Raw genomic sequence first — 12,147 nt, 5'->3', positions numbered from 1 at the left:
GATAGCAAGCGGACTTGCGGCAGGGGTGGATATGGACAGTGGGGAAAAGGCACTGCACTTTTGCTTGTTGGAGAGCTACAGGGAGTAAACACTAAGTCTCCCTTAGTGAGGACCAGGATTAGCCACCTCAATAATGTATAGGTACCTATCCAGAATAGAGTTAGTCTGTAAATCTGAGTAAAACCTAGGTGGTATTTGACGTAGTAATACCTCCCTGCTAGAATCATCTCTCTTCACCCTTTAATACCATTCACGAAACAATTGAAAAAAAAAGAGTACTTTTTCCCTTGGCTGACCTGAAGGAATGAATACAGATTGACCATATGGCATTTAGAAAGACTATCTATTAGCAGCAGACTGCCTCATACACAGTACAAACAAATTGTGCCATGACATTGACCTAAATAAAAACCTAGAGAAAATGGGGCAGGGGTGGGGGGTGGGTGCAGGGTGAGGTGGGGGGTAAGTATCTCTCCATCCTCAAAATGTAACCTCAAAATATGCCCTTAGAGTTTGAGAGAGAAGCCTTGGACTTGGCTGACTTTACACTTTTAACTGAAGGAAAGAGGGGCTCTTCAAAATTCTCACGAAGCATTAACCTCCTGAGTAGGTATTTTTCCCTTGGATAAATTTGTTCTACGTTACTAGGGTGTACTTGCAGGGGGAGCATTTATCCCACACTGGAATTAAGTGCTACCCCAGCGTCAGTTAAGAGGCTTTTGAACCATGACTAGGGTGTAAAACCTAGATGATGCAAATATCAGTCTGAGAACATTTGTAGGCTTATGGAAAATGTGAGGTGTCAATTTTGGAAGTGTTGCTATTTCTCCAGTATATCTGGGATTTTGAGAGTCGGTGGGTGTGGCCAGATGTGCTCTGATGATGAATGGGTATCACAGAACTGGGAATGGGAAAGCCTCACCTTCTCATCATGCTGAGGTGCGGGCTGAGGGGAGGGTGGGATGAGCAGAATGGGACCAGTTTGGGAGGATGTTTGTGCTGAGGCTCACCTGGCTGGAAGATTTCAACACATACCTTAAGACTCAATTCACACTTTATCTTCTCTGCAAGTCCTTCCTGGAACCATCACTCCTCTCTGCCACCCACACACATACCACTTCTCATGTTATTTACCCCCAACCTCTGATAGTTGAGAGAAGCAAGGTAAATTATGCTCCCATAGAGCTCTCAGCATTATCTCAACATTGGCCCTGACCATAGTATGCCGGAAATTTTGCAATTGTTTCCAGTACTATCTAAAAGTTACTGTTGGGTAGAGACAATATCAATTCATATTTTTAAACCACTTTGCCCACTGCATGGAATGTGTCAGTCAACTACTATGAGAACTACATTGAATTGGCTCTGTATAGGTGGCACTTCAACCAAGCTGTACTGGACTACTGCTGGCCATATTTGCTGTGATCTTGTTTTAGATTTTCCTGACTTTGTTTCTCTTTTTAATGCTCTTCATCCTGGCCTACTTTTATGGGAGACAAGAAAACATGGAAAAGCTCAGAGCAAGATCACAATTCCAAATTCTCAAGTGTATGGGTTTAGAGAAGTTATTTTGATATTTTAAAAGGTGTAGAGTATGGTGATGATTCTTTGTGTTTGGTAAAAGAATACATAAAAAAATGGTCTTGATGCCAGCACCTGCCACTAAAATTATTATAAAACTTGAAAATCGGATCTACCATTTGTACAGGGTTTTGATGTTGCAATGAGCATAGATGTTGCTGCCAACATCTATTATTAGATGTTATATTAATTAAAAAAAATTACAAGAAACACAAACATTCCCAACACATACACTCAGCAATTCACAATATCATCACATAGTTGCATATTCATTATCATGATCATTTCCCAGAACATTAGCATCAATTCAGAAAAAGAAATAAAAAGACAACAGAAAAATATAAGAGAAAAAAAAATATATAGGTCATACCCCTTACTAATCCCTTTCATTGATCATTAGCATTTCAAACTAAATCTATTTTAACATTTGTTCCCCCTATTATTTATTTTTGTTCCATATGTGCTACTCTTCTGTTGATATAGTAGCTAAAAGGAGCATCAAACATAAGGTTTTCACATTCACAGAGTCTCATTGTGAAAGCTATATCATTGTTCAATCATCATCAAGAAACATGGCTACTGGAACACAGCACTACATTTTCAGGCAATTCCCTCCAGCCTCTCCACTACATCTTGAACAACAAGGTGATATCTGCTTAATGCATAAGAATAACCTCCAGGATAACCTCTCGACTCTGTTTGGAATCTCACAGCCATTGACACTTTGTCTCATTTCACTCTTACCCCTTTTGGTCGAGAAGGTTTTCTCAATCCCTTGATACTGGGTCTCAGCTCATTCTAGAGTTTTTCTCAATCCCTTGATGCTGAATCTCAGCTCATTCTGGGATTTCTGTCCCATGCTGCTAGGAAGATCCACACCCCTGATAGTCATGTCCCACGTAGACAGGGGGAGAGTGGTGAGTTTGCTTGTTGTGTTGGCTGGACAGAGAGGCTACATCTCAGCCACAAAAGAGGTTCTTTTGGGGGTGACTCTTAGACCTAACTTCAAGTAGGCCTGACCTATCCCCTGTGGGGTTAAGTTTCATATGAACAAACTCCAAGACTGGGGGCTCAGCCTATAGCTTTGGTTGTCCACACTGCTTGTGAGAATATCAAGAATTCAACTTGGGGAAGTTGGGTTTTCCCCCGTTCTCACCATTCTCTGAAGGGTTCTTTGGAAATACTTCTCCACTCACTGATCAAATCACTCTGGGATTCATCAGGGCATCACCTGGACAAACCAGCAAAATCTCATGTCCTATACAAAGTTCCATGTACTTAAGGTGTTCAATCAACTATCTACATAAGTTATATTAGGAGATGCTCTAGTCAAAGTATAGATTTGTACCAAAAAAACATTTTTTTGCTTTAGTCTCACACATTAGTTGAAATTTTAAAATATTAAGTACCATCTATTTTCAGCGCACTGCAGTAATGACATTCTTTTGTTCTTCCTCATGCAAAAGCATTTTTAAAATTTGTACATTTAGTCACTATCATTATACACTCTAGGTATTCCTAGATTACACCATCTCAATCTTTATCATCTATCTTTCTTTGTGATTTCATTTATGCCCCAGCCCTCCTCCCTCTATCATTCTCATATGCAGCTTCATTCAGTGTTTTAACATAATTGTATTATAGTTAAGTAATATTGTGCTGTCCATTTCTGAGTTTTTATATTCAGTCCTGTTGCACAATCTGTATCCCTTCAGCTCCAATTACCCAATATCTTACCCTATTTCTATCCCCTGATGGTCTGTTACCAAGGAAATATTCCAAGTTTATTCACTAATGTCAGTTCATATCAGTGAGACCATACAGCATTTGTCCTTTTGTTTCTGGCTAATCACACTCAGTATAATGTCCTTAAGGTCCATTCATGTTGTTACATACTTCATAACTTTATTCTGTCTTACAGCTGCATAATAGTCCATCTTACGTAAATATCACAGTTTGTTTAGCCAATTGTCTGTTGATGGACATTTTGGCTGTTTCCATCTCTTGGTAATTGTTAATAATGCTGCTATAAACATTGGTGTGTAAATGTCCATTTGTGTCCTTGGCCTCATGTCCTTTGAGTAGAGACAGCATATAGATGGGTCCTGTTTTTTAATCCATTCTGCCAGACTATGTCTTTTGATTGGAGAGTTTAATCCATTAACATTCAGTGTTATTACTGCATGGGTAGTACTTTCTTCTACTATTTTGCCTTCTGGATTTTATATGTCATATCTAATTTTCCTTCTTTTTACCTTTACTCATTGTGTTAGTTAGATTCAGTTGTCAACTTGGCCAAGTGAGCATACCTAGTTCTGTTGCTGTGGACACAAGCCAATGGTACGTGAACCTCATCTGTTGCTAATTACATCTGCAGTTGGCTGGGAGGTGTGTCTGCTGCAATGAGTGACGTTTGACTTAATTGGCTGGTGCTTAAATGAGAGAACGCAATGTAGCACAGCCTAGCAGCTTGGCATTCCTCATCTCAGCACTTGCAGCTCAGCCCAGGCCTTTGGAGATGCAGAAAGAAGTCACCCCGGGGAAAGTTGTTGGAACCCAGGGGCCTGGACCAGCAGAGACCATCTTGTGCCTTCCACATAAGAAAGAACCTCAGTGGAAAGTTAACTGCCTTTCCTCTGAAGAACCAACAAAATAAATCCCCTTTTATTAAAAGCCAATCCGTCTCTGGTGTGTTGCATTCTGGCAGCTAGCAAACTAGAACACTCATAGTCTTCCTTTCTACACTCTTCTCCACACCTCTCTCTTCTGTCTTCATATCTGTCTCTAGTGTTCCCTTTAGTATTTCTTACAGAGCTAGTCTCTTGGTCACAAATTCTCTCAGTGATTTTTTGTCTGAGAATGTTTTAATTTCTCCCTCATTTTTGAAGGAAAATTTTGCTGGATATAGAATTCTTGGTTGGCAGTTTTTCTCTTTTAATGATTTAAATATATTATCCCACTGTCTTCTCGCCTCCATGGTTTCTGCTGAGAGATCTGCACATAGTCTTATTGGGCTTCCCTTGTATGTGATGGATTGCTTTTCTCTTGCTGCTTTCAAGATCCTCTCTTTCTCTTTGACTTCTGACATTCTGATTATTAAATGTCTTGGAGTGTGTCTATTTGGATCTATTCTCTTTGGGGTACGCTGCACTTCTTGGATCTGTAATTTTAGGTCTTTAATAAGAGTTGGGAAATTTTCAGTGATAATTTCCTCCATTAGTTTTTCTCCTCCTTTCCCCTTCTCTTCTCCTTCTGGGACACCCACAACACGTATATTCATGCGCTTCATATTGTTTTTCAACTCCCTGAGTCCTTGCTCATATTTTTCCATTTTTTTTCCTATAGTTCCTATTTCTTGTCAGATTTCAGATGTTCCATCCTTCAGTTCAGAAATCCTATGTTCTGTCTTTCGAAATCTACCATTGTAGGTTTCCATTGTTTTTTTATCTCTTCTACTGTGTCTTTCATTCCCATAAGTTCTGTGATTTGTTTTTTCAGACTTTCAGTTTCTTCTTTTTGTTCTTTCCTTGCCTTCTTTATATCCTCCCTCAATTCATTGATTTGGTTTTTGATGAGGTTTTCCATGTCTGTTTGTACATTCTGAATTAATTGTTTCCGCTCCTGTTATGTCATTTGAATTGTTGGTTTGTTCCTTTGACTGGGCCATATCTTCAATTTTCCCAGTGTGATTTGTTATTTTTTTGCTGGCATCTAGGCATTTAATTACCTTAATTAGTTTATTCTGGAGATTGCTTTCACTTATTTTATCTAGGGTTTTCTTGCTGGATGAATTTGTTGTCTATCTGTTCTTTGACATTCAGTTCAGCTTTATCTGGACCTTTAGCTTAAGTTTTGTTTAACAGAGGAGAATTTTTCAGTTCTTGTTTTCTTGTTTCTTGCCCTGCTTGTGTGGTCCCTTCCCCCCCCTACACACACTTAGGAGGGTCTACTTAGATATTATTGACCCCAGCCAGATTTTCCCAGACCAAACTGGCCTCCTATCAGGAGGAAAAAGTCACCTGCGTCGGTTTTCCCTGAGGGTGAGACCCAGCAGGTTGAAAGACTTTCCTGTGAAGTCTCTGGACTCTGTTTTTCTTATCCTGCCCAGTATGTGGCACTTGTCTGCCTGCAGGTCCCACCAGCATAAGATGATGCGGTACCTTTAACTTTGGCAGACTCTCCCTGCTGGGGGCATGGTGGAGACAGAGGAGAGGTTGTAGGCTGGTTTTAATGGCTTCAAATTACCAAACCCTGGTGTCTGAATTCCTTGATGGAGGGATTCCACCTGGGTGGGGCTTCACCCCTCCCCTGGGGAAGGCACAGGCTCCAGATAAGCCCGCAAAAGAGGTCACTTCTGCCTATGCCTGGGGCAGTTGCAACCTGAAAATTCCTGCCACTGTATCCAGAGGCAGTCAAGCCTTTGTAGAAACACAGCCACGAAAACCTCTGTTTCCCTCTTTTTTTTTTTTTTTCCTCTTTTACTGTCAGTCCTGCCCCCTTGGTGCTGGGGCAAAAATGAGCAACCTCAGCTTTGATCAGGTTCACCTAAGCTGGGGGCCTATTTTTAGTAGTCAGAATTTGTTAATTAGTTCCACAATTAGTCTTTGATTGTGCCCAGTCTCTGCTGTTGGTAAAGTCCTTTCCTTTCCCTTCTGGGAAGCTGTCTGTGGGGGAGGGGCGCTGGCCGCCACAGCTTTGGGAACTCACGGTTCTGGGGGGTGGTCGCAGCCAGTCTAGCTGGTCCAGACTGGGGTACACTGTGTGTCTGCTCACTGACGTGGCCCCAGGAGCTGTTCTGTACTGTTTCTGGTTATTTAGAAGTTGTTCTGGAGGACGAACTAAAATGTGCATGTTGTTAAGCCGCCATCTTTACCCAGAAGTCCTTGTTTTGTATTTTAAAAGAATGTCTTGGGCAGGTGACGGTGGCTCAGCAAGCAGAGTTCTCGCCTGCCATGCCAGTGACCCAGGTTTGATTCCCAGTGCCTGCCCATGCTAAAAAAAAAAAAGGGTTTTATCTCCTCATTATAGGAAACAAACTGGCTTGGCTATTAGGACAATTAGATATTATCATATCTAGTTGTGTAATGTCAGCCCTCACTCAAGTGATTACTGACGCCCGGGATCAGGAATTCCTCATCCTCCACCAGCTATCTATTCCCAACTGGATGCCTGAGGATGACCCTCTAATGGGCATCCAGGAAAATGCCCATCACCTGTTAAATCCAGAGTCCTGCCAGCAAGTCATGCCAAGGCTTCTGTGTGATAAGATAGACCACCCACATGATATAGTAAAGTCTTTTGTCTTCTGCTTAAAGCCTGTGTTAGGATGAGAACTAAATCTTCAGCTTCTTGTCGCCTTTTTCAGTCTTGCTTTCTGGATTTTAAGCCTCCAGTTTTGAGAGGCAAGAACAAATGTAGTGGGTATGAAACAGAATTTACAAGTCAGGTATGGAAGACTTACAATTTTATTTTACTGTATCAAAACTTAAATTCAAGTTTTGCACTCCTTGCCCTTCATTTTCTAAATGTTGGGAACCTAATCGTGGTGTTTATTTAGTAGCACCCGGGGTGGAAGATGCCGTCTAAAGTTCTAGTGGATGTGTGGTAGTGCTAAGACATGGGATGAGAGGAAGTGATCCTTAAGATCAGAACATATCCTTCTCAGCTGAGCCTAGTCTTTTCTCAGGCCATTGCTGATCATGCAGCACCTTTACATCCACGGATTCTTAGTATGAGGGCAGTATTTTTTCTGGCCCAGGATGACATTTGCCTAAAGACACTAGGTGGCAATGCCCAAAACCTCTCCCCTCTTCCATGCTACTTGTGAAAATCTTTTCATTGTTCCTATGACATGGGGCACAGGGACAGAGAGGACCAGGGGACAGGAGGCATCTCTGTGCATAGCTGCCTAACTATAACTGTGAAGCTATTTTTCCTCTAGGGTCCTTTAACTCAGGCTCTTTGAAGGTAAGGGATATGTGCGGAAATTCTCTCTATTCTTCCTAAACTTACTTAGGTTGTATTCCTGTCTGGCCAACCCCCAGATGTCAGCCCTCAAGGAGGGCAAAGCCCAGGCTCCTTGCCCAAAATCCTTCATAAAAAAAAAGAGGTTTCAAACTAATTATTGCACATTTCTACCCAATCATCCCAAGTATAGCCTTTGAAATTTAACATGGCCATTATTGGTTCCTTTCTCCTTAGCTTATTACCCTCTCATTTTCCTTATAGCAGTAAACATTGAATACCTTCGTTATTTTACGAAGATACCTCTAAGGTACCTTCTAAGTATCTCTAAGGGGTATCTCATAGCCCTATTATTATATAAGTGATGTGAGATAATACATGAGAAACTTCAGTTAATACTTCAATATACAAAGCAAAAAATGAAATAGAATAACATAAAGATGACATTAGATGAGACAGCTTAAAGAATATAGCTGTCTCCTGCTCCCAGTCTCACTTCTCTGGCACAGCGCCACAAGTTCCCCTTGTGGTATAACTTGGTCTAACTATGCCAGTCAAAATGGTAGGGAGAACAAATTACAAAGAAAGGTTCAAGAAAAACAACGATAATATACTACATGTGGAGGAGAACATCAAAGACGAATTTCACTTATATTCCTTTCATATTTCCAGTAAATTCTTTCCCAACTAACATGGCCTCATTGTAGAAAACCTACTTCATGGTAAAATAATAGTGAAAATAGAAAAAAAACCCTGATTTCCCCTAGGGATTAGAGATTATTGTTCAACAGGCAAGTTCAAAGGGTGCTTTCTACCAATTTTTCTAGAATTATATCTAGATTTTCTGAACCTTTAGAGATGTTTTATTCATTTCCTGTCCCAAAAAAACTCCAAGAGAAAAGAAACACTGATTTTGTGCTCTTAATTATATAGGATACAATGAAAAATTATTTGTTGCTTTGGTTCACAGTGAAATTATTAAAAAAGAAAAAATAGTTTCCTCTAAGCTCCCTTAAGTAGTTGTTTTGCATTGAGAAACCTTGTCTAACCTTTTTCTGAGTCTTTCTTGTCTGATTTTACATTGAAGAAAATAATGATACAAATTTCATATATTTTTCTGTGGATTAAGTGAGATAATAAATGCCTATTGATTAATAGAGTACCTAGCTAAATTAAGTACTCAATGAATGTAGGCATTCTTACTTTTATTAATTGTACCTCTATCTCTAACAATTCTGCTCAGTTTTCCTTGGGGAAACTTCTTCCTTTCTCTATTCCTTAAATTTTAGTATTTTAAAACAATCTGCTTTTACCACCTTCAACTACTACCCATAGATCAATGACTCATGTGTATCACCATCTCAGACCTCTCCCCTAATTTTCAGATGCCTTGATTCAATTGCTTTCTGTTTAGCTCCACTAGGTGCAGTGCAAGCATTTCATACTCAACCCACTTTAATAACCGTTGAGACTGTCTAAAACTGTTTTTGTCTACAGATTCCAGTATGCAATTGAGTAACTTTGCTCTTCATCTAGGGGTTCCCTTGATGTTTTTCCCCCCTATCTTCCTGATGATATAGGTCTCCAAGTCCTGAAATTTTGTAGCATGGGCATCTTCATCTGCACTGCTCTTGCCTTGTTTGAGGACTTTTATCATCATGCATTCTCCATTCAGCACCAGAGATGACTCTACTATATGAGTGTGATTACCCCTCCCCTGAAAACCTTCAGTAGCTCTACAGAATAAAGTCTAAACTCAGACTCTTCATAATTTAGTCCAGTCTACCTCTCTTGACTCCATGGCTGGTGTGGTACCTGCTACCCTTCTATACCATCTACTCCCTAATTCATTCCAGTCAACAGGCAAATCCACAAACACAGGATACTGATTTATGATTTCACTCTGAGTTATAATTCTTGAAGTCCTTTTTCCTGCCATATGTATGACCAACATGTACTGTCATCTCTCCCCCAATCCTCTCCTCTAATCCATTTCAGTGCCATTTCCTCCCTGGTTACTTCATTTTTGTCAGTAAAGAACATTGTTATTAGCATTCCCTTCTATGTGCTTCTCTTATAACCTGGCTGAGTCTTTCAACCATGGTAGCTGTAAGCAGACTTTCTACTCTTCTTTTTTGCATGGAAGGTATGTGAATAAGGGAATTGATCCAAATTGATGGGAGACTCTGGACTGGTCTAAGCCACCAATGAAAGTCTTTTCCTATTTCACCGGTGAGTCATTCAGGGAATGAGTAGCCTAAGCTATTTTGGGACTTTGAGATGGAGGAGAGGATTTCCTGGGATCTCTTAAGAAATAAGTTTTCTTTCCTTTAAGAGTGAGAACTGGGTTCTCTATCTCACTGAGCATGAAAGATGCTGCTGGCACAATCTGAGGATAAAGCTTCCCCATAAGAGAATAAAGAAACAGGATAGAAGTTCAACTTAACTGTTTCTGAATAGTGTATTTCTAGACTTTTAATTGTGTGGACCAGTGTGATATGCCGTTAAACCAGTTTGAATTTGGATGCTTTTGAATGCAAGTAACCAGGAAATTCCAACTGATAGAACTTGCAGCCCTTTCCTGCATCATTTAATTAGATTTCTATCTTCCCTTTCTATTTCCTTAAAGGCAAATCTCTATCTCCTTCATTTTTGTAACCTTAATTCTCAGCTTTTAGCTTGACAAGCTGTATTTGGTCAAAATTGTTTAATGAAAGAATTAATTTGCTGGTTTCCTACTTTGTTTTTGGCATTGTGAGAGATGTTCTCAAATACATAATCTCATTTAATTCCCATAATTAATTTGATTGTGAAGGACCTATGAATAATTTCAGTAGATAATTAAGGAGTGATAGTTAGAAATATCTGTGCCTGTTTGATGCCTTCTCAGAACTGACCAGCACAAATTTTAACTTCATCGGTTGACATGCATGGAAAAAGAAGCCTTCAAGAAGAAGACTTATTGCAGAGACCTGGGCCAGTGATGGGGAAAGAATAAATAATTTATGTCAAGCCAAAGAAATACAAACAAACACTGGAAACCAAAGGAAGGGGTGTGGTAAGGACGGAAGGAGCTGTTGACACAAGGGACCCTATAAAACCTGAGGGTATAAATAGTGAAATGTTTGGGTATGAGTGACAAAGTAAAATATGGACTTAGGACATTTTCCCCATTTCTGTGAGGTGCACAGCATGACTCTAGCATATTCATGGAACGCATTTGATAGCAAGAACACATGCAGCTCCCTGGACAGGGAATCACAATTCTTGAAAAGGCTTCCATGTTAGAAAACATGAGTTCACAAAGAGTGAACATCAACAAAGGGCCAAGAGAAAACAAGGTAAGACTGTTTACCACTATTCATGAAACTCCCTTAGGAATTCTCATCAGCAAAGGGTGACTTTCAGCCAATATGCAATTTGGAGACAATCAGCCAGGGGAATTTGATTTGATACTGATCAGGTAAACTTTTTTTTTGTACCAACAGACTGGTGAAGGCTGCAAAATAAGCTTAAATAGTATTAAATGAAATTACAATTCAGGTTTAACTTCTTAGAAGTTATTTGGAAAATGAATGACATTTGTTAAACTATAAAATACTGAAAATAAATGGCAGGGCAAATGCTTCCTTTCGAGTAGTCCATATTTTTAGTTTCCTTACACTAATCATCATCACTTATATATTGCTGTGTATTTCCTTACACTTAGTGGCTTAAAACAACACAGATTTATTGTCTCACAGATTCTTTGGGTTCAGCTGTGGCTTAGCTGTGTCTTCAGCTTCAAGAATTCATGTTGACAGACGCTTTGGGCAAATTACATATTCATTATCACCTTTCTTTAGAAATAAACATTCTATATGTACATTTGTACTAAATAAACTGTGAAATCTCATAGCTGTGTAAAAAGCTTATTGTAAAAAAGTGTGGTAATGAAAAATAGAATGAATTGTAGATTTTCACAATTTTTCACAGTTTTGCTACCAAAACTCTGTAGCAAAATAAGTATACATAATCTAAGACAGGACTGCTCACTATTTTTCATGAATATGTCACACTTCCCACTGACCCCACAACTGGTTGCATGGCAGTTTTTGCGTTTCACAAGGTTGCATGGGCCACAGTACAGAACTTGCTGTTGTACTAAGCAATCAGCAGGTGCAGCAGCACAGACATTTTCCCAACTCCCACTGAAGCCCAGAAGAAATTAGTTTTTCCTAGGCTTTCATGTCTGAGAGCACTTAATCTGTGATTCTTAAAAGTGAGGGAGTCGTTTTGCTACACTTAGAAAAGACTAAGAAAAGACAGCCTAGTACCTCTTTTAGATGTTCACATTTAGGTCTGTATGAAACTGACAACTCTGTCATTGCACGTATATCTCATGTGCTATTAGACAAGACCAAAGCAGAAATTGGGTGTGCTGGTTTGAAACTGTTATGTGCCCCCAAAAAGCCTATGTTCTTCTAAGCCAGGCTTTGGGTGGCAGACCTATTGTTGGGTGGGACATTTTGATTAGGTTGTTTCCAAGATGTGACACCACCCCAACCACCCCCATCAAGGTGGGTCTTAATCCTTTCCTGAGGTCCTTTATGAGAGAGAACT

At 39.8% G+C, this 12,147-nt stretch overlaps 1 protein-coding gene across 1 annotated transcript in view; it reads right to left on the bottom strand.

Moving 5' to 3' along the window:
- Positions 1-2,785: 2,785 nt before the first annotated feature.
- CNBD1 (cyclic nucleotide binding domain containing 1) overlaps positions 2,786-12,147 on the bottom strand; it is a 662,225-nt gene continuing 652,863 nt past the window's right edge. Inside the window, exon 12 of the mRNA XM_077167152.1 lies at positions 2,786-2,812. Within this exon, the coding sequence (XP_077023267.1) occupies positions 2,801-2,812 (12 nt within the window). The 3' untranslated portion in view covers positions 2,786-2,800. The remainder of the gene's footprint in view (positions 2,813-12,147) is intronic.

Source organism: Tamandua tetradactyla, chromosome 6 (assembly GCF_023851605.1).
Source record: "Tamandua tetradactyla isolate mTamTet1 chromosome 6, mTamTet1.pri, whole genome shotgun sequence".
NCBI classification, from domain to species: domain Eukaryota; kingdom Metazoa; phylum Chordata; class Mammalia; order Pilosa; family Myrmecophagidae; genus Tamandua; species Tamandua tetradactyla.
This window is presented reverse-complemented; position numbering and strand designations above follow the sequence as displayed.